The 27,008-nt window shown below is 46.3% G+C and overlaps 1 protein-coding gene across 1 annotated transcript in view; it reads right to left on the bottom strand.

The window, feature by feature from the left end:
• Positions 1-436: 436 nt before the first annotated feature.
• LOC144730087 (transcription cofactor vestigial-like protein 4) overlaps positions 437-27,008 on the bottom strand; it is a 35,664-nt gene continuing 9,092 nt past the window's right edge. The window contains exons 2-5 of the mRNA XM_078610632.1: positions 25,600-25,786; positions 9,002-9,221; positions 7,542-7,653; positions 437-5,698 (exon numbers count right to left, since the gene is read on the bottom strand). Of these exons, the coding sequence (XP_078466758.1) occupies positions 5,340-5,698; positions 7,542-7,653; positions 9,002-9,221; positions 25,600-25,786 (878 nt within the window). The 3' untranslated portion in view covers positions 437-5,339. The remainder of the gene's footprint in view (positions 5,699-7,541; positions 7,654-9,001; positions 9,222-25,599; positions 25,787-27,008) is intronic.

The raw sequence follows: 27,008 nt of genomic DNA on the forward strand, positions 1-27,008 counted from the left end.
GGTTAAGTCAGTCGGTTGGCCGCGTTTGCTCGTGTTTAAAATTTAGGCCAAATGCCCTGAAGAGGGGTGGAGGCCCTTCCGCCAGCAGTGGCGTGAGCAAGTAATTGCAAGCATGCAAATTTACCTAATTATCTTTTAATTTTTTTGTCACTAAACATTATTTTTTATCTTCCTCTTGCAAAACTGTCAATTAAAAGCAAGTCGTTTGTGGTGTTAAAATGTACCGGTAATTTTTACAGCAGTTTGAAAGTATTTTTTTATCTATGCATGGTGGCCTGCAACCAGTTCTTGAATGTTCAGTGGTCTACGGGTCCAGAAAAAGGAACGGCTGACTTAGAGGAGGTTACATTCTCATCACCTACCCAAATGTATTACCTCCAGGAACACAGTTTGCGAGTTGTCGCCTTGTATGCAAACAAAAAACGATGAGAAATTCTGCATTAAAAATGAATTTTATTGCTAGAGAAATGACCACATTGCAATCGTTACTACAGATTTTACATTCCAAGCCCTTCTTTTAAAAGTAATATACAAACTTCAAATCCAACACTTTCTGTAAGTTATGGGACATCCCATCACAACAGGAAAATGCGTGCAGGCTGGAAACAAATTGATCTAACAACACACAATGATGCCCTGCTCACAAACAGCGGGAAGGCAGGACTCTGAACATTCAGTTATTGAGCTGGTGGTGTGGGCAAGGCCGAGAGCATTGTATATGCAATGTGGTGGTCAACGAGCATGCAAGGCATGATGGGAGTTGTCTACCTGCTGTTTGTGAGCACACCTTGGTGGTGTTGTTATTTTGATATACAAAACGCTGCACACTTTTTCACCTAATTTGCTAAAATACAAACGTCAGTGACCAGCTTTACCAAATCTAAACATTTCAAACTTGGACATCCTAAATTACTACCGTCAGATTTTAAATTCACAAAACCCTTGTCTTTGACAATAACATGATCTATACATAGTTTTTTTTGGTGATCAGTCCTCTAGAACAACCCTAGGGTTTCAATATCTGAGGACGTTTTCGTTTGGAAAAACCATACAAAATGTAGCCGATGCTTCGCAACCTTTTGACCCCTAAAGGTGTGCACACGTTTTGATCATTGGAGTTGTGAAGCTGAATTAATTATCTTTCCCTTCCCATGCTTTGTAAATCGGCAAATGTTTTGTTCCTGTCGCTCTGCTGTTAACCGTTTTTTTCACTTGTTACTGCAAAAAAAACTTTTGCAAACATGACCACGAAAAATGTGTATTAAAAAATATATATATGCCACATAACTGCGAACTAGTTGTGACGCATAGGGCCAGCCTACAGAGATGCGTGAAGGATGCGGATCTCAGATCGCTTAAGACGCCAGCACAGTGCCCCGGGGGCTGTGCTTTTTACACCAGAGCCTGCCTGACTGCTGCATTTTGCACAGTTTTTCATGCACTCAAGTCATTTTAGAAATGCACTACAAAGAAGGATGCCACACTTTCTGTGCATGATGAGAGAAACCCCATCGCGAAGGAGAAATGCGTTTAGGCCGTGAGACAGAAATAACGACACGCAAAGGCGCAACAAACGGCGACAAAGCAACGACTCGAAAACAACAATGCGACCACACATTCAGCTTTTGAAGCTGGTGGTCTGGACAAGGCTGAGAGCATTGTACTTGCAACGTGGTGATCACGTGACTTGCACGCAAGGCGTATGGATGGGAGTCGTGTCTTCGTGCTGTTTGAGCAGCACACCTGAGCGTGTTGCTACTTCTAAAAGAACGATGCTCTCGGAAAGAACTACTGTTTCGCAGCTACGATGCAGATTACTTCAAGCGACAACAGTGGCTGCCAAACGTATACAGGTTACGTCGTACATAGCATGCATTACTCTAAATAATACTGTGTTCCTGCACTATATAATACCTCATAACTGAACTGTAAGAAAGAATCAACTTTCAAAACAGAAGTGTAATAAAAGAAATTAAATACATAATGTATGTTTATTTTTTTAATGCAGCTACTTCAACCAAAAATCTAATAGCGACCTATTACGCTCAGCGTAATACTAGCTTGAAGGCAAACTTAATTCCATTTGCACGAGAAATAAAATAACTACAAAATATTTTAACTAAGCGAATAATTGTAAAAGTGTAGAGAAAAAAATCTTGATTTGAAATTTCAGGGTTTTACTCATTGTGTAACGTAAATTGAGTAACACTCACCACTGCCAAAGGACATTTTCTTAGACCACCACTTAAAATAAAAACATGCAAATGGCCCGTGAGAAGTGGAGGTAGACTAAGGTAGACTAAACTGTGTGGGGGAAAGTAGATCATTTTTGCTTACAAAATGTTATAAGATCAATTTCAGCACACAGTCTGGTCTTCCGCAGCAGTGAGTAAATTTTAGGCATGTAACGATTAAACCACCGTTCTTGCCCAGAGTAATTTGATGAATTGTCACGACTCAAAAGGATTTGATTCTATTCGGAGAATGCTTTTGCTCGTCATACTGTGATGGCAGTGGTGCACAAGTAACAACAATTAAACACATTGATCTGTAACACTGCCCTTTTGGGAATATTACATAACAGGCGACATCTTGGGCAGTGGCGCATGCTGCTGTGAAGAAAGACCTATTGCCCAATGTCGCCTATTATGTAATTCTTCCTCTTTTGGGCAGGGCTATTGACGAATATTTTGCACCAGTGGAGGATCCAAGGAGGGGGGTGTGGGGGAGGCGATTCCCTCCCCCCCATTGAGGCCCCAAATTTAGTATTTCACTATTTTTTATTTTACCAGGTACAGCCCACCGAGCTAAATAGCTCTTTTTCAGAAGCGACCTGGTCACAAACGATTGCTCAACCAAGTGGCTCATCATCTGGAAATTTATAGCAGCCAAATACTCTAAACACACGTTTAGAGTTTGTATTGATATTTACCAGAGAAAATACACAATGTTTTTTTTTTATGAACATATGGCCTATTTAAAAACTTTACAATGTTCAGGACTTCCTACCCCTTATAGGTTTCTCGATCTGGCTCCGCTTGAGTTTTTTTTCTTCTTAAAAAAATATTGTTTTTGTCAGTTTTAACCATCTCGTTTGTAGTGGCATTTTCTCTATGTTGTGCAGCGCTGTTGCTTCTAGCAGCCCCACAGATAACATTGGACTTTCATTTTCATGAATCGTAAACAACAAATTCTTAGACGCGCGAGCCAGCACATATATCGCGGGCGTAAGAACCAGTTTAATCCGATGCATTTACGTTACATGCCTCGTAAATATACATTTGAAAATAACCAAAGCAGATGTGAACGCAGACATTAACGAGTGCGCAGTAACTTCATGAACGCTGCTTATTCTGGAATGGAACCGTGCACTGCTGGTGCAATTGCGAGGAAAGGGGCTGAAGCGGGGAACCATTGTTGGCTCACGTGCAGTGCGAATTTACCTTTCCCTCGACTCAAAGCCCGTTTCTTTTTTGCCGCGATTTTACCGTAAAATTTGAATAAAAATATTCCGATTTATAAAACAAGTAGAATTTCACGAATTTATTTCAATAAAAATAAGGAAATCCAGTCCTACATTTTATTTTTTGTTCAACACCAGCAGCAAAAAAAATAACTCGCAGTGTTCGCTACAAGACATGTGCCGTGTACGGGTTTTCGGCCGCGAGACATCCCGCGACTACTTCTCAACACAACCAAACCGTGCGCCGCATTTAAGTTAACTTCAGTCTAGAACCGCTACGCCACCTCACTGTGTTAGTATGCTCTCGTTTACAGCTACTCGCCTAAGTGTTGTGCAGAAGTATAAGTGTTATGGGTCCTGCCTTTTGCACAGTACAGGTGGAATGTTGGCCGTGTCCGGACACCTGTTCCAAAACAATGGAGGGGGGGGGGGTACACGTTTCGACCTAGCTGAACCAAGCTGAACCAGCAGCAAAGGTACATTGCAGCCCACCTCACCAACCTCCGCCACTCCCAGTATATATTTCCTTGAAGTCAAGGGCGGAAAGGGGAAGAACTGCCCTCCCGATACCCAAACAGTCAATACCCTGTGCGAGTGGGCCACCCCTTTTTAAAAAGGGAACCCTTAAAGCTTAGACATGGGGGTGATTGTATTCAGCGCCAATGCCTGAAGGAACCGTAGAGAGAGAGAGAGAAATACAAACTCCTCTGGGAGTAGAGATTCCCAGAGCCCGTTTTGTTATTTTCCTTCAATTTTTTTTCTACCAGGAAAAAAAAATCTGCGCTACAAAATGTTGTTCCTGCAAATTTCCCGCTTTGCAGTCGAACAAAGGAAATCTTATTTAAAAATTATAACATATAAAAACCCACGTGCCACAGCTAAAGTTAAACCGCACACACACACAAACTCGCTCGCGATGCCAATCGTTGCTTAATGTCCTGTTACCAGCAGTTTTCATATATATGATAAGACAGCCTGCTGCAATAAAAAAAACGTATAATGACTGACTGTGTGTGTGTGTCTAGGCAATGGCGGAACATTGCAGAAACATGTGGGATACAAGAGTTGTCGTTTCTACGTCATAGAGCTTTAGCCAGCGATTTACTCGACACTCCTTATTTAGAGCGTGACTACCTTATCTGGTTAATGCCTTTGAGCAATGTCCCTTATATGGAAGTCGGCATTCCAACCAACAGCAGAGACCAGCTGTGCTCCATGCAGTACACGGGAGGATGTTGGATGCACAGTGCAGCACAGAAGACCTCTTAGGCACGAGCAGATTCCCCTGTGCTGGTTATCGGTAGCACCTGCTTACGCAAATAGCGATTTCAATTCACTAAAGGCGACTGACATCGCTGACTCGGGACGAAAGGGCAATGTGCTATATACGGAAGACATACGTCTTTCAACATGCCGATTTTATTAAAACTATATTTATTAAAAAATAGCTTGCATGTAAAAAATAACCTTATTTTTCTCAGAACGTTCAAAGTATAAACTTTTCTAGAGCATTTTGTTCCACAAAAGCTAAATGTATTTTAACACTTTCCATAATGCATGTAGGTTAACCTTGGGGCCTTTGCGTACAAACCTACGTTTGACACTCATACATTAGGAGGCGGCAATCAATGCGAAATGTGCGTAACACATTGGTATAAACACAAATAAAATGTGCCCTAGTATCTGCCACCAGGGCAGCCGTGTGTGCATACTTAGTGAAATCATCATTGTCATCGTCGTCGTCACAGGCTTTTTGTGTTTAACCAACAATGGGGGCAATTGCGTTGTGATAACCGCAGCACAGAAATAAAATAAAATAAAAACACAACGCCACGCTCTGCGCAGGCGCCAACAGCGACCGGTGGCGCCGCACTCTTTACGAGATGACGGACGGGGAGCGGTTACGGGAACCGGGGGAGCCTCCTCGGCCTCCCCCCATGGAGGCGGACGACGACGGGGAAGAGGCGGACGAGGAGGAGGAGGACAGGGACGAGGAGGAGGACGAGGACTGGGCGGCCGGGTGCGGAGCGGCGTCGCCCTCCGCCGCTTTGATGCGCAGCCACGTGTCGCCCAGCGCCTTGGCGAAGTGCTCGTCGACGGAGCCCGTCACCGACACGCAGGACGACGGGCTGACCGCCGCCGGCTCGGCCTCGCGGGCGGCCGGCCCCGGGCCCCCGTGCCGGCCCAGGCTCCGCCGGAAGTGTTCCTCCACCACCGGGTCGTACGGCGCCGACGCTGGGAGGGGGGAATGGGGGGGGGGAAAGATCGTTGTGATAACGATCGCTCGTCGATCGCGCGGCGTGTCACATCTCTGCGGTCTGTTTTTGAGTCTCCTGTCGTCGGTAACCAAATAAGTAAGTCGGATTAAATAAAGGACAGGAAATATTAAAAATCGCATAAATCATGAAGGAATTAAGTATTTGACTTCGGTCGATGATGAATAAGATATCACGATTGAATTTGGAGGTGGCAATTTAAAAAAGTAAGAATTCAACATAATTAAAAGCAGAGGTCTGATTTCAAACAATATAAATTCCATCTCCCTTTGGAGATTTCATTGTAAAAAGCAGTGGATAATTGTTTCGTAATTTACCTTAATTTAAAATGGGATGACAGACAGCTGGAATAGAACATTGTGGTGTGATATTTATAACTGTATTGTTCTGTGGGACATTGTGATTTTGTAACGCTACACAAAGTGGAAAATGTCGGTATTGAACACGCAATTAACAGTCGCACGAGTGATGATCAATTCTACCCCTGGTTATATTTACGTGGACATAATTTAAACGAGTCGTAAAACGGTAAAATATCACAACTTTTGAAAATAAAAAAAGCAAAACCTACCAAAAAAACCACGGAAGAAAACTTTTCGACATTGGCTTTACTAATGCCGCTTTTAACATGGCAATGTTCCTAATTACCCTTTTCACAAGTGCACGGGGCACTATATTTACCCGCTCCTGTCGCTGCCTCCCTAAAGGACACTGTAATAAATAAAGATATATATACTGCCACGCAACGAGTGTTTATTTTACTTATTCAATCTCGGGTGGCCACGGGGCTGCATAGCTCAATCTCCCAAGGGCTCGCTTTGTGTGGCGATGAGAAGCGCGATAAATAATACGGGACGACCTCTTGGCAGACAGCACTTCCAGTCACTTCCACGATATCGGAGGTGAAAAAATAAATTTGCTCGGTCCTTTCCGGGCCAAGCCATGGGTTTAGGAAAGTCAACGACTCCAGTCCAAAGTGCCACAAAGTCAACTCCTTTCCTTTTCATGACGATTATTTTGACATGTGGATTAAAGCCCTGCTGACGTCTCCCATTCTGATTGCGCGATATGGTTAGTTTCCACGATTTCAGATGTACTTTTCAGACCCTTAGGAGGTGTGCTTAAATATGAGCATTAAGTGGCTGCATAGTATGCCAACCAATTAGCACTCTAATTCAGATACAAATCAAGTGTCCACCTTTCCTAATACAGGAGAATGCTCATCAACGACTGCGGTGTTCAGATGTACTCGGACGAACACGTCGGCTATTGCGACCAATGTCATCTATAACATAGGTTTTTTGGCTTAGATGCCCTAGCAGGTTGGTGAAGTAACCTCCATGGCCCACAGAGGGGTGGGGAAGCTCTCATTCAGCAGTGGATTGAAAAAAACAGCTGTACGTGTGCAGAGATATTTACCTGCACAATGACAGCCCACGTGTATTATTATCAACAACTAAACACATCGATCAATGACACTGCCTTAAAAGGAAAAAAACTATACAGGCGACGGTGTCAGGTAATAGCCAAGAGGGCAAAAGCCCTTCACGTGCAATGAAGAATGGCTATTGCCAAAAAACCGTCGCCCATTATATATTTTCTTCCCTTTAAAGCAGTGCTATTGGCAATTACAACTGTGTTGAGTTTTTGTTGTTTGCGCCCATGCGCCACAACTGCGTGCGCGCCAACACCAATACCTCGACGTATAACTATGGGTATGGCTTTTTTTTTTGACCATGGAGCTGCCTAAACTTTTTTTTGCAGAGGAAGCGGGGTAGCCGCTCGTTTCCCCTCCTACTCACAGCCGGCCTCTTTGCCGAAGTCGCCGGTGAGCTTGAGGGGCGGGCTGCTCTTGGGCTGGCTCCGCACCGCGTTGCGAGATGGCGGCGCGCAGGTGATCACTGAAGGTCGCATCTGAGGGCGGACGAGAGAAGAGCACATCCCCGGTGGCGCCGGCGGCCGTGGCAAACACTTTCCACGGGGCCCTTACCTCATGGCGCGGCAATCTCACAGCTGTTACGCGCCCCGTGTGTTTTCCTGCATGTGTTTACACGCAGCTATCTATATTCGCCCGTCCGGAGTGGAGTGGTGGCGCGGCGGTTGGCCCACTTCGCTGCTGACAGTGGCGGATGCAATTAATTGTAGGGGTGATGGGGGCGATCTACCCTCCCCCACCACCACCTTGCTGTGCAGGAAATTTTCGTTTTATTAAAGTTGTATAAATATACATGAAGTGAGTGAATTCTCATATTTATATCTCCACTGCGAGTCGGTGAAATATACACAAGCAGCGTGCACAACGGTACGATTGAGGTGTCCCAGCAGGGCAAGTAAAGCTGAGCTCTCGCACATCTCAGGAGAATGAGGTGTACCAGCTCTCCAGAGCAATAACCGTGGCAGCTGAAATAGCAGGAGGCTAGTAATGAGTCAGTTCATATGTATAGTGGCGTGGGTCTGCTTGTAATATAACTGTGCTCTTCACACCTGCTGTCTAAAGGTGACCTGTAATTGTACAACATATGTAATGTGTCACCCTGCTGTCTCAAGAATCGATACATTTTCACAATTTGGGTTCACAATACTATTCGATAATCAGTTATTTTTGTCCTGTTTGTACCGTTCCATTTGCATGGTCTCCTACGTTCTGTAAAGTCCATTTTATTCATCTAATTGTGATATTTCTATGTAACCATCTTATCCATCTGTCAATTTAATTCCTGAAGAAGCTCCCCGCATGTGGAAACTAACATCGGAACATCGTGCCTAACAGCCGGTGGTACAACCCGAAAAGACATCGGAGAGCTGTCAAGTAAAACCGCAAAAGAATAGAAAGTTCAATACCAATCCGACCAGGTGGCAGTAGAGCAAGTGGCTCACAATCAGAAGGTTGCGAGTTCAATTCCTGGTTGGAGGTCGACTCAGCCCATCATCTCTTCAAGGGTCGTTAAAATAGATAACACTGTCTACGTATAAAAAAGCCCTATATTTTAAAAACCTACATTTCAAGTGCCACATTGTGGGGGAGTCAACAGTGGTTTTCCTATGGAGAGACTCACCCCCACCATAGGAATGTATCACTTCCACCGTGGGCTCAGGGCTGTAAGTGCAGGACTCGCACCACGTCAATGCTCATTTGAGCAGGAAATCACTTTGGTGTTCGACCCGTCTAGTTAAATGCCTCGTGGCCTGCAAGCAGTGTTGTTTGCGAGGCTGGGCCAGGCGAGCGGCGGACCGACTGGGACCACGCGCGTCCTCCCCTCACCTGCTGCTGGAGCATGGTGCTGTGGAGCGGTATTGGGCCTCCACCGGGCGACGAGCCAGGGCTGCCCATGGACGGGCGCGACATCTCCACCGACATGGGCTGCACGGAGAGGTCGTGGGGCAGGCAGCCGAAGGGCGCGGGCGACGGTGCCCGCCGGGGTTCGCCGGGGCTGCCGCTGAGCGGGTAGCTACGCCCGTACTCCCCGTTGCTGCCCGGCCGCCTGCCGACGCGGGGCGGGGAGAGAGCGGTACAGGGCAGAGAGGCGGGCAGGGCATGCGTGTGAGTGAGTGAACGTCAAGCGGCCAGGTTTGTCAATCAATCAGGACTGCGATTCAGGTAGAGGTGATTTGTCCACCTTTCTTGACAGCGGGAGAGATGCTCGTGAAATGCCACGGCGTCGGATGTACTCGGACTGACTTTTTAATCCACGCTGATGCATTGATGGTGGATCCAGTTTCATGCACATGTGACTCCCATAAATAAGGTATATTTTCGGAAACTGTAGATAACTACCTTCAAAATAACATCCCGTATGTACTATTAAGTTGTGTCCTTGGCCCTTTTTTCAATCCACGAATGTATGAGGGCCTTCCCAGGGCATGCAGGCTTTGAGGCTTATTTCACCATACTTCACCACCCTGTGTGCGTGTGGGTTCGTGAAGTCAGACCGCATAGACATGGGAGCATAAAAGAATAATACAACAATGGTTTCTGCTGCTCTGCCATCTGCTGCCCGAAATGTAGGCCCCAAAGCAACCTATAACCCCTGGCATGTATGGTGGTCACCCATACAAGCACTATTGAGGCTCAACTCTGGTCATAGGTAACAATAATAACTTTGAATGGCGGAGCTTTGCTTTAAAGGATGATGCAAAAATAGTATTGCCATTATCTTTAAGACGTGTCCGGGTGTCAGGGGTTGGTTGACATGAGTTTGTAAGCTTCATTAACAATGAAGACTTCAAATTGAACCTCAAGAGGTCAAATAAATGGCACTATGAAGTCACTGCTACATTTTAAAATATCACTGCAGTGATGTCACTGGAGTGCTACCGACTAGGACTGAACGATTAATCGATTTCAAATCGAAATCGCAATATTAAACAATGCGATTAGCAAATCGCAAAGGCTGCGATTTTTTGCGATTGGAAAAGTCCTATTACCTTCTTGTTGGAATTGTTTTATTTTTTATTATTATAACTTTTTTTTTTATTGAACTTAACAATTGTTCTATGTTTGATTGTTCTATTTCAATTAAAACATTTTAATAAATATGTTGCAAGCAATTCATATCTTTTAAGTTCTCATCCTTGCATTATAATATATAGAGCAGTTCATATTTTTAAATCCTTTATATTAAGTTCGCGTGCTTGCTTGCTTGCTTGCGTGCTTGCTTGCTTGCTTAGGACCGTGCAAATCTTTCGGTCGTTTTTTAACCCACTTCCCGTGATCCAATCGAGCTGACATTTTCCACACAGACTCGTTGTGCCAGACAATTATTGTTCGTGAAAAAAAATTCCCAAAATTTGACACTTTTTAGGCAAATTTTTTTTATTTTACATATATTCAAATAGAACGCATTCACAGCTTTGGCTGAACGTCAGAGTGTAAGAGCCCAGAGCGTAACCCCTCCACAGGCCGGGGCGGAGTAGCGCAGTTGGCAGCGCCCTCGCTTCCCATGCCAAAGGTCGCGGGATCGATCCCCGCGTCCTCCACAGGCGAATATATTTTTAAATCCTTTATATTAAGTTCGCTGCCACGCATATAAAGGATTTATAGTGAAAAACTTTGTTTTTACGGGTTATACTTATTATGGTATCACGTGCTAATGCTCCATCACATGTTTTAAATCTATTACACAGTGAATGTTGAACTGAAGCTTGACTTAAAAAAAATTAATCGCAAATCAAATCGCAAACGCAATATCTGTCAGAAAAATCGCAATTAGATATTTTCCCCAAATCGTTCAGCCCTACTACTGACCATGGATTTTAATGATTTTTTCCCCTCATTAACAAAGTGTAAAACGTGTGCCAGACAGCTCGGGACAGGTCTAGGCATGTATGTCTCCGAGTTACAGTGAAGAATATTTTTGTCTTAAGATTACACCTTTAAAAATAAAATCTGCTCCGTTTTGCAATAATAATTTTTAAGTTATGTTTGTATTTCACCCTTGCAAATGTTAAGATTTAATTTACAAACGTCGCATTTTAAACTTGTAACAGAACCGAAATCTGTTTCGACTGGGGAGCACTTCTGTTTTATTACCTATTACACGACTCCCAACGCATCAGCATGCTGGCGTATGTCATGGCCCAAATGAAATCTCTTGTACTTTGTTGGAAGACATGGTGCTACATTTGTACAAGGTATGTCTATGCCCATTAAAGAAAAGTATATATATATTTTTTTATACACACATCTGGAATGTGCCTGCTTGTCAGATCTTGGAAGCTAGGGAGGTTTGAGACTGGGTAGAGCTTTGGATTGTCGACGACCATGCATAGACACGTTGTGATAGGGCTGTGTGACAACCATGCATAGCACCGTTGTGATAGGGCTGTGTGACAACCATGCATAGCACCATTGTGATAGTTATGCAGCAAATCTGGCTGTGACGGTCCCACCTGATTACGGAGACTTGTATTGCCTCCGAAACGTCGTGATTTTTATTTTATTTTTATTAATTTTAATTTCATTTTTTACCTACGTGACTTTACCGAAAGAACTAAGAGTATGAATCCTTGCAGTCACGAAAGCTTCAAATCTAGGGCTGCGTGACGACCATGCATTTGACACGTTGTGATAGGGCTGTGCGATGGGGCCACAGAGCGCAGAGTGTAGCTTGCTGTGCTGTACTCCTATGCACTGCGCAGAATGGTGAGGTATGGTCAAATAACCCCCATGACCCGCACAGCATGGAGAGGTCCTGAACCGAGGGCCTTACGTGTACCAGGTAAGTGTGCTTTTGTGCATAAATATGCAATGCGTTTGTTTTTATAAACCCACTCCCCTTAACATTAATAACACACCCCCACCATTTCACAGTGGAAAATCCCAATGTAAAAAAAACCGAAAAAGTTGTCCAGACAACCGAGTGGGGTAACCCAAACCAAGGAACGAGGGTGGGGGTGTTAGCGGGTACAGTTTTTTTTAATAAACGGACACAGCTGTGTTTTCAGCAACGCTCCAACCCCAACCTCTCCCTTGCAACCCTTTTCCTTTATCCTAACACCGACCCCCCCCCTCCATCTGGCACTCACATGGATGCATCCAGTTTGACCCCGTTTGCAGGAAGCCCTCTTTTGACAATCTGTGGCTGACCTGACACTTGGACAGGGTTATCAGCACTGTCCCACGATTACGATTTCTCCCCTCCCCATTACAGAATTTCTTGCACGATACAAAAATGTTATCCATGGCCCTGGCTCAGAATCACAGGGCGCGGACTCCCGAAGCTGATAACGGTCAACAGTCTTTGAATGTCGTAAAAAATATATAAATCAGTTCCCTCTCTAATATGGAACGCATGTTATCTTGGGGAAATGTGTATATATATTTTGCTAAAAGTGCTGCAGGATGGTTTATAGCTGGTTTCATGTCTACAACTAAATAATCCTAAACGAGCTTGAGCTTCTCACAGAAGCTAAGCAGGGTTAAGCCTGGTTAGTACTTGGATGGGAGACTGCCAGACTAAGTGTAGGGGTGTTACGGAGGGGCTGTATACATAGGATCACACGGGAAACAAACACAGTGGGCGGGGCTTCGTGAGTGCACGGGGAGGTGCTCTCAACGACGTCCGCACAGGGCAGCCTGGGGGGCTGGCCCCACCCCTCAGCGGGGGGTTTTGGTATAAAAGGGGATGAGCCAGAGAGCTCGGGGAACAATGTTAAAGCTAAACCAGTGAAGACCGAAGATCGTCTAGCTAGAGCCCTGGACTCCCCTGGGTCGCCGCCCTTGTCAGGGCCGCGCAGGACCGAGCCAGCGGCGTGGTCCCGAGAACCAGAGCTAGTGCTTTGGGACTCCGGGTACCGTAGCCCGACTTACCAGTGTCGGGCCAGACAGCCTCCCCTAGCCCGTTAGTGGAGGACTAGGAGGTAGGTCAGAGATAGCTAGCAGTGTATTCCCAGCTAGCCGGGTGAGGGGGCCGATACCCCCTCCAGTGTTGTATGTCCGCGGTTGTGACAACTGTTGCGGAATAAATACGTGTGCCTCAACCCCGGCGTCCAAGAGTCCTCAACGATATTACATAAGTACCAAGTGATGTAAGACTTGCGCTGTAGGTGACGAGCTTTGAGTGTTATCCCCTCGCATGTGTGGGCTTTCTCCGGGACACTCCCGATTTCTCCCACGTATGAAACGCTCATTTCATGGAAATGGCTAAACAACCCAATGTAGTCCTAAAAAGAATTGAGACTCCTTGATGTCAAAAAATTAAAGTGTTATTATTATTTGAACAGCCTATGACCAGGTCTCGGAAGCTATGCAGTACTCAGCCTGGATAGCACTCGGATGGGTGACCAACATGTAGTGGGGAAGCCAAGGGCAAGATATGAAACTCCACTGTTGTACAGCACTACTGTGGGCCCCTATGTCGATGATGTCTTCATCAACCCACACAGAGCGGTGTGGCGATCCCGCACAGCGTGGGGGAGTCCTCATCCAGCAGTGGATTGACGCGAGGTCCATGCGTGCGCACGCATTGTCACAACGGTGGGGTGTATTCCCAAAAGAAGAGTGCAGTGGATACTCGGTCAAGACCGCACGACTCCGCGAGTTGCGTGAACGTGATATTTCCCGCAAACTAACTCCGGCAAAGGCTCGCGGCGCCGAATCCCACCGGGTGAACTGTGCCCACTCAAAGCCACTTGGCCTCGATGGTTTCTGCTGACGTGCTTCCCGGAGCCTGCCACGATGTACAGTGTACATGGGAGAGGAGGAAAGTTGATGATTATCCTGGCTTTCCGAGCTACCCCCGGGGCCCTGGCCCTTGTCAAGATAAACACTCCTCGGACCTAATCCAGAGGCCCCTGTCAAAATAAAAGTCCACCCAGTGCAGTGTGTGTGCACGAGCCAACGCAGCGAGTTTCTCTCTCTCATTTCTTCCGTTATTTCAAGCTGAGATTTCGTTTAAATCGCGGTTGCTGTAAACAGGGCCCCATCCTGCCCCCCAAATGCGAAGTGGCTCGCAAAGAAATTGTACAATTAAAGTTGTAAAAGACAAAGTGGTAACACGTTTCTTGAATTGAGCGAGGTTGTGATTAGAACTTGCAAAGCGACGATGGGATGGAATTCCAAAGTGGAGGCGTGCGAAGGAAGAAGCCGAAATTGAAGTGTTGTTGTGACCTGCTGTGTGGCGGTGGTGGAACTCAATGCGGTGAACGAGATGAAAGAGTCGGTGTCCAGTAGACCGAGGCCTCAACATGGGTGGAGAAATCAATGAGTTAAGTTCATGGGAACATTAACCATGGTAGTAGCTATAGAGGAGTGGCAGCGATTCGACTGACCATCGATGAGTGAGTGAGTGCTCAAGTGAATCAGTGAGTGCTGGCTCATCAACCTGGGATTAGCTTTTATGGATATATTTGCTTCAGAACTTTTGCTCCCAAAAAATATAACTTTTGAATGCTTCATCGAAGCTATCTGTGCCATTGTTTTACATTTGCCTATCAAGATGGATGGCCACGAAACTTCCACAATCTGTGATTTGATGTGAAAAAAATATCCAAACTATCATTTGTAAGAGAGAAAGCTGAGTTTATGAGAGGTGTAATTTATTAGCGGTAATTAGAACCAGGCTCGGTTACGGCTTTCTCAAGGGGCTTTTTTTTAACCAAAGCGTCCTTGGCTGCTTCTGTTAATGCCTTCCTTTTTGATAAAAAAAGGTCCCTCTGTTGATCTGCCCACTCTCTCCGAGCCGCTGGCTAATTCTTTATTGAGCCCGACTCCATTACCCTACGTGCAACCTCTCTTGATGCGTTTTCGGGCTGCGCCGCAGCATGTCGTTCGGGCATGACGTCCGACGTTTCGCTCCAAACGCGGGAAGTTTTCTCCAGAAAAAATAAAAACAACACACGGCACAGCACCAAAAACACAACGGAGCGATAGAAGCATTAACTACAACCTGATTCCAAGACAGTCCAGGTTTTGATCTATGATTTCCCTTCATGCAGACTGCCTCCAGAAAGCCGGACACCTAATGATGATGATACAAAATCACCATTTGCATGGACTGACGAAGGCTGTGGCTGAACGTGGCGGGTCATGTTCACCCGACAAAGCACATCCCCACCAACATGGCTGCACAACAATCGCTTAAACAGACTCCAAATTATATATTTTCTCACATCCTAAAAGTGATGCATCCCTTCCAAACCCCCCCCACTCCCCGATGCAACTGGAGCAGGCTTTTGGGCTGCGATGGACATTGCCTGGGAGTTGCGGAGATGGGAGGGGGGCAGAAGAGAGGTGGGAGGGGGGGTGGGGAAAAGGAAGGCTGGGGCAGGTTTCCTGCCAGCCACAGCTGACGCCAAAAACCCCGGCAGAGGGTTTGAGCTGCGGGCTTGTGTTGGGGAGGGCAACGGGGGGAATGAAAGGCAGCCTTTGTGCTCCAGCTCAGCTGTGAAAATGAGAAAATGGCCCCTCGCTCGCCCTCACTCACGTCCCCCTGACCCAGCGCCACAATGGTCATCTCATTAACGGGATCCCCCATTTAGGACCCAGTCGCATTGTCTCTCCGCCTTGCGCGCGCGCGTGAGTCCGACACCCACTGCGCGCGTCTGCATTTTCACCGCGACGAACCTCGTCTGCCCAGTTACAGACGACGTCGGGGACGCTGCAGTGGCGTACGGGGCAAGCGCCACGCCAGCGCTTGCTATCCCAGAAGGCTATTCGATTCGTTTCGATCGAACGGCAGATGAAATATTGGTGCAAGTTTCCTAATCCCCCCCCCCCACCACCACCATCTCCCACCCGCACCACCTCTGTCCCACCCAGAAGTATAATGGGACACACCAGGGTCAATCAGCATGCCGTGTGGTGGGGGTTCAAGTGTAGGTAGTCCCATTTCTTCCAGTGCAGAAGAGTAGGCCAAATGCCCTCTCTGGAGGTGGCTTTCTCTCGAGCTCCCTCGAATGGAGGCCCTTCCACCAGCATTGGTGCGAGACATCAACTTCTTCAGAGTGGCACCTTTAATCTTTTTTACAGTGAAAGTTTACAGAAGACCTGCTTTGTTTTATGTGTGGTGTGCATTAGCGGTGTGTTTTTGCGCTGTTGCACGCACTGTACTCTTTTGTTTGTAAGAGCGGGTAAGTGCTTTGGAAAAATGGCACAAGAGTAGGTTTGGGAACCTGCCAGGAATCACTACTGCCCCATATTTAACTTTTGGCTATGTTTAAAATGACGGCAACAACGTTAAACATGTCTCATTGTTCACTCCATGGACCTCTGTGACTTCACGTATATAATGATTTAGGTGCAGCCTCAACTTTTCTCATTAACAAGCTGCCCGGTATTTCAAATGCAATGTGCACATTGTACACACTGCTCAATTACGACATTCCATAATTTTCGTTATTTGCTGCTAAAAGGACACTGGAAACAATCGGGGGCGGTAATACATTGCGACATGAGACGCAGAACAAGTGCACGTTCACGCGTTCAGATGCCTTTCATGTTCATCGCGGAAGATTACCAGCTCAGTGATTGGCTACTCGTGATCATGATGCGACAAGAAGCCAGCAACCCCCCCCCCCCCCCCATGAGACCATTCAATCACCACGGGAGTGTCTGATGTCACCAGGTCTCGGCAGCTAAGCAGGGTTAGAGGCTGTCTATAAATGACGTCACGCGATTTTGGACGATTATTGACCCCTCCCCCCTCTCTTCACACGGCGTCACAAAAAGTCAGACCCCCCCTCAAATGACGTCACAAAGCTCTGCCGCCCCCCCCAAAATAAAACATGCTTCAAATCGCTTTAAACTATTGTCATTGTAGTGCGTATTTAATGTGCCACTGCACTCTGATGTAGGAGAAAACATTTATAAAAAAAAGTATATTTAATTAAGTAGAACGTGTTGTCTATATTTATTTAAACTTGAGCATTTTGATGTCACGTCACATTTCTCAACCCCCCCCCCCCCTCGTCCGTCACACATCGTCACAAATGTCTGACCCCCCCAGGTGCGTGACGTCATTTATGGACGGCCCCTTAAGAGTGCAGTGTATTTACGATGGGAGGTCTGTGCACAACAGGTGATGTCGGCTTAGGCTGTGACGTAGCCAGAAGATAGGCGTAGAGTGATCTTCCTATCTGCCGATCTCTCAATGTAATTCCTAGCAAGCACCTCTCCTCGGGCTTCTCTGTCCACTTTTCGTCTCTCGTTTCATTGTTCTTTGCCAATGTCCCCGTGTCTCTCTGGTCCACGTTACACGGCAGGTGAGTTCCACTTCTTCTTTCGTATGACTGATGTAGATGCAGAGCAAACAACTACAATTTCACGTGCAGGTCGGTCAAGCCAGATAACCGCGTCAGGAATAGCGGAGTGTTATCGTTGCGATGTCTGCGTCGTATTTGTGGATCGGGCATCGGGTCTTTAGATGTTGTACTATGGTCTGTTCTGGATGACCACAATAGCCACTGATTTCATGCTCCCTCCCAGGCACATGCTAAGTACTTGTCATTGTTAGCTTCAGTTTCCCAAAAGCACCGAGACCTGCTCTCGTCCGCTTCCTTTATTTAATAATTTAGATCCTTATCCACATTCACTCACTGCCCTAGGCACACAGACCGATTCCGTTTTCTCTTGAATTGATCTTCAATTGTTTAGTGAAAGGAAGTTCACTCAACATGACAACGTACGTCTAAAAACATGGGTTTTACATGTGACTCGATGCACGTACGGTGAGAAAATAACGTATTAAATAAACACATAAGGAGATATATTCGGCAATGTTTCAGGCCAAACCAAATAATTTGCTTAACTTATTAAATCAACCACTGCCGTACCATTCCTTCAATGTCCCACTTACATGTGAAACGCAGTCTGTATTTTTTTTAATTCAAACAGCATACGAAGAAACAAATCTTTGTCAAGATAAGGCGATCGGAGAAGTGCAGAGCGAGGAGTTTTACAACGTGAACTTCTCGCAGTGCCAACCATGTGCCAATGCACAATCTCGCTGTGTCAACCCCCCACACTCTGAGAACATTAACAGCATTGTGGCTCTGCAGGCCGGACAAGGCCCACATGGAAATATCCATGCCGCTTCCTGGCGCCAATGCATCGGCACTGCTGAGTTGGCCCGGGTTTCTCAAGGGTCAGAGCTTTGAGCTGGCACCACTGAAATTCTGGGTTTAAATCCAGGTTTCAGCCATAAGTGATTAAACCGGGTTCTCAAATGTAGAGGGTTGATGGTCTCATCCCAGACACCATTGCTGGTCTAATCACGAACGCCACGGTGGCGAGATGTTAACTACCTCACCTGGTATACAGGAGGTCGTGGGTGTTTGCATGTTCTCCCCGTGGTCATATGGATTTTTCTCCAGGTTCTCTGGGTTTTCCATACACATTTAGAAACATGCACTTAGAGCATTTGGCTTCTATACATCTCTACATTATAAGCTATCATTTGTGGCCAGGTTGTTTTTAAAAAAGAGCTATATCGCTCAGTCCCTGGTAAAAAAAAAAGTTTTGTTTTACCCTTGAAATTTGATTTTGCACTTAATTTTGATAAATTCCAGCTCTGAAAATCAAAATGATCAGTTTGACTGTCAGGCGATGAACATTGCCCTCAATGGCAAAGTGGGTGGGGGAAAGTGCTGCCCACCTACTGTGTGGATTAGATGCATCTCTCGAAGGGATCTCAAAGGTAGCGCTGTGATACCCGTCTCTAAGGGCTCGTGTCTAACACGAAAGGCTGCACTGCTCTGCAAGAGATCCACGTGGAATTTTCATCTCATGACATGACACCGAGAGCACAATCAGTCGCAAATTTGGAAAAGGGGCATTTTTTGCTTCACAAAAAGCACAAGCAGTGCCGAGTGCACCTTTCATCAATGGGATTACATTGGCGCCAGGGTGCAAAAATCAGGCGGACGATTAAGGAACCTATTAATCGTGCATACTTGACCCGCCCTGCACAACATAGGTGGCCGGTTGAGGAATGGAATGTACAGGAACTGAGGAAGTATCTTCACGGAAGCAGCAGCAGCAGCAACACATCACGAACAGCAAGGCACATGTGTTTTCTATTCAGGAGGAGTTTAACGGATGTAGCATTTCAAGGGCAATGGCCGTGTGAAGGTGAAATGCAGCTATGGGTCTTGTTGTGACCTGGCAAATGTGGCATAGGGGCTGCACATCTAGCAGACATTCCAGTATGCCGGTGTGAAGTTCCCTGCACACGCGTTTAGAGATGCTGCCTCCACTCTTCGCGCTCCTCAAATGAGAACTGGTCAAGGTGAGCCGTGTGTCGGAGACGGGAAAACATTGTAATTTTTGCCAATAATGTGACAACAAAATGTGTATTTCCCAAATACTTGAATCAAGGGCCACATTTATTGCCAAATTCATAGTGAATTGAAACGTATGCGACTTAAGAAGGGTGATCCGATTTTGAGATACACCACAACAATAATGGGGGAGGAATTATACAGAAAACAATATTATTTCAAAGCATACCTCTCCACCAATCTCAACAAGAGGTATTACACATTTTCACTTTCCCGACACACCTTGTGTGTGACTTGCTGTGATGCGACCCTCCATCCCAACACGACAAGATAGAACATTCAGCCGGGTCACGTCAGGCGAACTCGAGTGGGATTGGGGGGGGCGGACGGGCGGGGTGGAAGGGGGTCACGGCGATATCGTTCCACCTCGGCCCATTAAAAAAAAACACGCGCACACACACACACAAACGTCTCTTGTGACCGGTCACACACTGCACGAGGGCCCGTGGGGGGGGGGGGAGAGATATCAGAAATCAGTGGGGTGTCTATAAATGGATCGCTCTGTACCCACGAAAAGTCCGTCTCCTCCGCTGTACTCGAATTACAGACACGCCAGCACAATTGTGTAAAAGCCACGTTCGGCGCCTCTCCCGGACGTATTGGAGCCATACCTGGCGGGTGTCCTCTTCACTTTCGCGTCCCGCGTGGTGGTGCATAGCACCGCCACCACCACATCGCTAAGACCGCATCCTCCGCTTAAGTTAAACAGTTCCCCGCTGCTCCTCTAATCTGTTTATACCGCTCCCGTTCCCTCCCCCACACCAAACCGTGTTTGCGTGGCCGGTTGCTGCAAAAGCACTTCTTTTTCTGTGCCACGGGTTACGTTTCATCGCTTGGCCTGCGCCCCCACGAACGCACGCACGCACGCAGGCGCACGGATGAGACCCTTTCCCTGAGCCCCACAGCTGTTGACCATGGACAGACACAGGGGGGGAAGAGGACAGAGCCCGGGAAAGGGGGGGGGGTGGCTACGTGGTGTTGCGGGGGGGTGAACAAGTTCGCCGCAACGCTTTTTCCACGCAACGGAGCCGCCACGGTCTGCCGGCGCGGCTATCCCTACCAAGACAAAAGATCCCCCTCCCCCGTATAGCCTTAATAGACTTTTGGGGCAAGTGCTGTTGGCGGGCACCTACGAAAGCGAGCACGGCACACGAGCGCGTGGCGTGCCAGCACCATGCGCCTGGCCACCGTTACCATCTTGCCCAGTGCTGATGTTTATGCAACACACCAGGGTACACATTTAAGGCTGAATGGACCTCGGAGAGGCCCGGGACCGGTTCAAATATTCACCACTGTTATTTGGTCGCGAGCGGGGCTCGAACCCAGATCGCCAGGTTCGTAGCGGAGTTTAGCAGCGCTAAGCCACTACACCAGAGCTGCCCGACTATCCCCCCATGCACACACACACACACGACAAGGGAGTATTCACCAAGCTCTCAGGAGGGAGTTGGTGACTAGCGTGAGCTCTCCTCGGAAGATAACTTTCCGAAACATGAAACTGATTTACTGCCGCGTAAAAAGGAGGATTCCGCGCAGGATCACCCCAAAAGCACGGCGCAAGGATTGTATTGCGAGTTAGAGGTTTCATAAGCGACGTTCCGAAACGTATCCGCGATGTACTTTCGGATTGTCGTTTGGCATGATGTCCGACGTTTCACGTCACGTGCTAGGAGCCTTTTCAGATAACCGAAACGTCATACGTGGTGCCGAACAGCACACTGTCACAACACGAAAACACATCGGAGAGCCGTGTAGCACAGCCTACGCAGTAGTCGTATTATTACCCAACATCTATGACCCAATTTGCTGTCTTTGGTAAATAACTTGCTTATGTTTCTGGCATTTCACGTGAACCCGCACGTGTTTCTTCAACAGCGCCGTGTTTACATTTTCCTAGATGGCTATCCAACACCAAACAACGAAACGTGAAGACCCTAATGTTAAGGGACCATTTTCTTGGATGTATACACCCCCCCCCCCTCTGGTATTCCGGTCAGAAGCCAAAATAGCGGATTGTAAACATATCCCGGGTTCTGGCAGCAGTTTTATGAGTAGAAAATGGGGCCTTACGTAAGGCCAGAGGCCTAAGTACCTAAAAAAGGACAGAAAAAAAGAGTACATAGCAGTAAACTGGGCTTGCATGGCATGTGTGGAATGCGCAGTGCAGTGCTGTCAAGAATCCCTCCCCCAGTAGAGGACCCTGACAATGGACTCAGGAATGCATCAGCATGACCCAAAAGCTGGCTGGGATATTTGGCATATATGGCACGTGGAATGGATAAGCATGCGGAATCCGTGCGGTAGAGTAAAACAAGCGAAGACTGAATGCAGCAGCATAAAAGGGTGATGCTAGCCCACTGAGAAATGGGTACGCTGTTTTGAGCATGAATGCGGTGCATTGTACACACTTAACCTCGCCTTTTTCATTATTGATTCATTTTTAAAATGTAGAATTTTTTTTTTAATTCCCAAACCTTTATCCGACAATGATCGTATTCTTTTTCGTCAGGCCTCGTGTAATCCAAAAACATTGTGGTTTTGTTTTATGTTTTTGAACAGAAACCCGCTGATAGCCAAGGCCACTATACATGGCATTCGTTACACTGTCACAAAACTAACAGCGACAGCAGTCCGCTTTATCTTCGCCTCCTAGCAATGTTGGTAAAAATCCTGCCAGAATGAGCTCCGTTGGCTTTGTTGTCATAAACTGTACAGTATACGATGGGGACCTTTAAATTGTTAGCTGTGGTATAACTTTTGACTGCTTGCACAAGCAGCTTGTTCTTCACCGCCAACATCATGTTACTTTTATCGTACACGAGCTGCAGACGATGTCCCAGGAAGTCGGCAGCAGCTTTCTGTTTCGCATTTACAATATAGTACAACATCGGGTAAAGCGATGAAAAATGGGACGGAGCGGTGGTAAAGTGTGAACCCGGTGACCCGAGTTCTACGCAATGCCACGGCTACTGTCGGTGGCAAGTGATCTCAGAACCGGGCCTGCCATCCACCCACTCCCCAACCCACACTGGCCAGCGTGGTGAAGTAAAGAATAGTGGGGGGGGGGGGAGAGAACCTAACTGGGAAAGAGGCATTTCTGAAAGAGAAATCTCCTAAATGAGAATGTGTTCAAGGCACACAAGCTTATTCAGCGGTTGACAGGACAATCCAGGTATTTTAGGTTCATAACCATACCGCTTTGCAAAATGGAAACGCATCCCCCCCCACTTGTTATTGTGCGGCCATGGAAGGAGCATTGTTTTATACGTGGAAGAAGGTGTTAAGCTGATTTTAAGCCGGCTCAATGTACATTCTGTCGGCCTGCAAGAGCGCATTAGAAGTCACGACTGAACGACACGCGATATGGGTCTGGCTGCGCCAGCTAGAAAATGAACCCAGAAACAAAACGGTTGCCCTGCCCGTGAATTAGCTTGCACTCGGCGAAAAACAGAGCTATCCCAAATACAAATAAGCACAATAACAAACCCGTTTAGGGCGGTGGGAATGTTCCTCAACACTTTACACTGTCTGATGAAGAATATGCTGGTTCTAGATTTGAAGCTTTCGTGACTGCAAGGATTCATATTCTTAGGTTTTTTCGGTAAAGTCACGTAGGTAAAACATCAAAATTAATGAAAATAAAATAAAACAAAAATCACGACGTTTCGGAGGCAACACAAGTCTCCGTCATCAGGTGGGACCGTCACAGCCGAATTAGCTGCATCTGATGACGGAGACTTGTGTTGCCTCCGAAACGTCGTGATTTTTGTTTTATTTTATTTTCATTAATTTTGATGTTTTACCCACGTGACTTTACCGAAAAAACCTAAGAATATGAATATGCTGGTTACAACTGCTTGACAGTTAAAAAGAGCTTGCCGAGACCTATTAACTTCAATGTTAAGCAGAAAAAAGGATGTCTGCAAACAACTATTTCCGGCCGTGTTTAATACACTGTTGGATGAAAGCCTCCCAAAATGGTGAGAGCACCACCTTAACGCTGCCCCGTTAGCAAAATAACTAAATCAATCATCTCCCCAGCAGTGTGCAACCTGCCATATATATAAAACCAGGAAAATAGACCAACAATCTGCATCTCACTAAACAGCCAAGACACAAAAACAACTTGGCTGACTGTGAATAGGATAGACAGTAACATGTATACACAAACCGCTCTCAGGCAGGGAATACAAACAAAAGCTGCCGTCCATGTAAACAGGGGATAAAGCAGCTTGATTGGAGATGTATAACGTGAAAAAACTGGGGCTTTCATGTAAACTGTGCATAAAGTATGTCTTAAATGCAAAGTACAAACCTCCAGTACTGTATAAAGATGTTCAATTACAAAAAGAGCCATATTACTGCGGCTTGTTTTCTTCTGGGTCGGGTTACCCGGAAAATGTTTCCATACCCGGCAGACCACATCCAGCACAATAACCATACCTCTCACTTTGGTCGTGGCTACTCGTCACACACGTGTCTATTCCCATTTTACCAGTGACCCAGAAAATATTTCACGCGAAATGACGCCCTGCTTATTACAGTGCGTACAGGCTTCTTGTTGCTAAAGTCCAACAGCCACCGCACAGTGATGCTCAATAATTGTGTGCGTTAAGGTCATGGTGTTAACAAACTCAGTCTAAGTTGTTGCAGAGCATTACGTGTCAAATAACTTAAAAGCGGAACCCCTTTCTGCGCATCCACTCATGATAAAATAATAAATTCCATCAGCCTCTTTGTTTTGCAGACCAATAGTATTAATTAAACAGGGCCCCCATTGTTGAGATGGATCACTTTGCTGTTAAGGTCTGGTAGCCCAGCCGCATTCATTATAGCAAAGCTGAGTTTGCTGATGAGACTCAGAAGATCCAAACTGGTCCAGAGTTTGCTTGCTTAAACAAATGCTGTTAGATATTGGTCTGAAAAACCAATAGGCCATGGACTATAACATATTTGTACAAAATAATATAAGTCTGCCTATCTAAGATATAACACTTCACTAACACCATTTCACTTCATCATTCTGTACGACAAGGTTTCAGGAGCCCAGTGGGAAGCAAAACTTGTGTATTTGGATCAAAACTGCAGTGAGAGCTAGAGGTAAATGGCTGTCAGGATATTCAGCTGTGAGGCACAAGAAAACCGGGACGTATCATGGAAATACGAGGTATATCTCGAACACCAGAAGAGAGAACCACATGTGAATTAATCATCTTGAATGAGCTTTTTTTGCCCGTCCAAGGACGGGTGGAAATTGCAGTAAATCTAAAATATTCAATAGAAAAATTGTTCAGCTCATGATTATTAATGAGGGGGGGAGGGGGGTTGCACCATGTGGGGTGACGTCACCCCCCCGCCCCATTGTTATTGCGGAGGGGTGCGGCATGTGGAGTGACGTCACCCACTCCTGATTATTAATGAGGGGAGGGGAGGGGCATGTGGAGTGCGCGACCTTCTTGTGCGTTCGTGTAAATTTCCACGCGGGCATGAATATTAATGAAGGGGGGGGGGGCTCTTTTTCAGTGACGTCATGCACGGATGTAGCACTGTGCTGCGTATATTTATTTTTTACCGTCACTTTCTGTAAAGAAACGTCACATTTGAAGCGACTTTGCGTAATAAATGATTTAATTCAGCTCGACCTTGCTCTGCGTAAGTGTAAAAATCCACCCACTCATGAATATTAATTAGGGGGGTGGGCCTCATGTGGAGTGACGTCACGCGGGGGGGTGGGCCTCATGTGGAGTGACGTGACACTTGATGCAGCAAATCTGGCTGTGACGGTCCCACCTGATGACGGAGACTTGTGTTGCCTCCGAAACGTCGTCATTTTTATTGTTTTATTTTAATACATTTTTATTTCATTTTTTACCTACGTGACTTTACCGAAAGAACTAAGAGTATGTAATGGTGTATTAAAATGCATCTGACAAAAACTCGCACTTTTAACATCACGGGAAAGACTTAACAGATGGATTCCCAGGGCAGTAGCCACCTCAATAGCAGGATGAATCCTGGGTAAAACCAGCGGTTGCGGTGCCGGCATCGCGGATCGCGAAGGGCATTCAATTTCGCATTGCTTACGGCTGCAGGGCGGGGACCTTGCTGCTCCGAGGCGCTTGTTCCTCGTCGGAGGCATCCGACGACTCGTGCCAGAGCTCCTCGCTGTACTTGCGCTTGAGGCCGGTGGGCGGGAGGGCAGCCCTGGGGTCCTGCAGCAGTGGCGGCAGCCGCATGGCCTGCCGGAGGTCACCGTTGCTCAGGGTTTCGCCTGCGCGAGATAATGCGTCACAGCGCTGCAGTTGCCATCACAAACGTTTGATTGTAATTATGTTTTTAATCAAAATAATCGCAACCACCCGGTCGAGTCCGCCTTCGAGTTTGGCAGGCCTTCCCGGAGGTTCGCAGAACGGGCTTGCCAACCCGAGCGATTTAAGCGGTAGGCTGCCATTCTTTGAACCCTTTTACCACATACCGATTTTCTAAGCTAATCGCACAGCTTTATAACAATATAAAATCTCGAAAAAAAGATGCAATTATTGCTTTGAAAATCGGTATGTAGCAAAAGGGTTTAGAGATCAACAGCCTGCCCATTAAAAGAGTAGGGTAAAAAAAAAGTTATTGCTGCAACTTCATAAAGATACAAGGTAACATTGGAATCCAATTTAAAGCAAGTGAAAAACGAATTAAGTTACCAGCAAATGATAATAATGCCCTCCCTTCTACATGACTTTACCGAAAGAACCAAGAATATGAATGCCCTCTCACTTAGGAAATCGTCAGTGAGTCTCAAGACTCTTCTTCAAGAAGGGTTCTGCTCTGGGATGTTTAATACATTTTCATTTATGAGCATTGGCATGTGGGAGCGAACTGGAGTACTCAAGATACAATTCACACAGACAAGGGGGGAAAACACTTAGCAGAGATGGACTTAAAGGTCTTACTTGCTGCACTGCCATTTTATGACCATCTGACAGCTCAGAGGGGGTTCAAAAGTTTCCGTGCAATCCACCAAATTTCGGCTCGAAAAATTGCTAAATGCTGCATTGCAGACGTGTTAATGCCGCTGCGTTTTTACAAGGTGTAGGTTCTGTCGAGATCGGCTTTATTTTAAACACATCTTTTGAGAACATTACTCAAAGAAATGCCACACCTCATAACTGTCCTCAGGGAAATAGGGCACGATCTGTTTGAAAAAATGATGCCTCACCCATTTCTCCAGCACCAGCAGAAGAGAAAAAAACACCCTTGGGCAGAAAATAAATTACCCATGCTCAAGCAGTCTTAACTGCGGCTCTAAACCCAAAAACAATTAAAACGTCAACATTATACTTTTTTTTCTCAACATGAAACTTAATTCCTTTTGGTTTACTATTGTTTAAAAGTGCAGTACTTGAAATAAACCTCAATATATTCCATCCATATACAGTGTAGCGGTAATAATTCACATCCCTTTCCCATATCAGCCATGGGGATTGTGTGACTATACATTA

The sequence above is a fragment of the Lampetra planeri genome, chromosome 34 (assembly GCF_965212315.1).
Source record: "Lampetra planeri chromosome 34, kcLamPlan1.2.h2, whole genome shotgun sequence".
Lineage (NCBI taxonomy): Eukaryota > Metazoa > Chordata > Hyperoartia > Petromyzontiformes > Petromyzontidae > Lampetra > Lampetra planeri.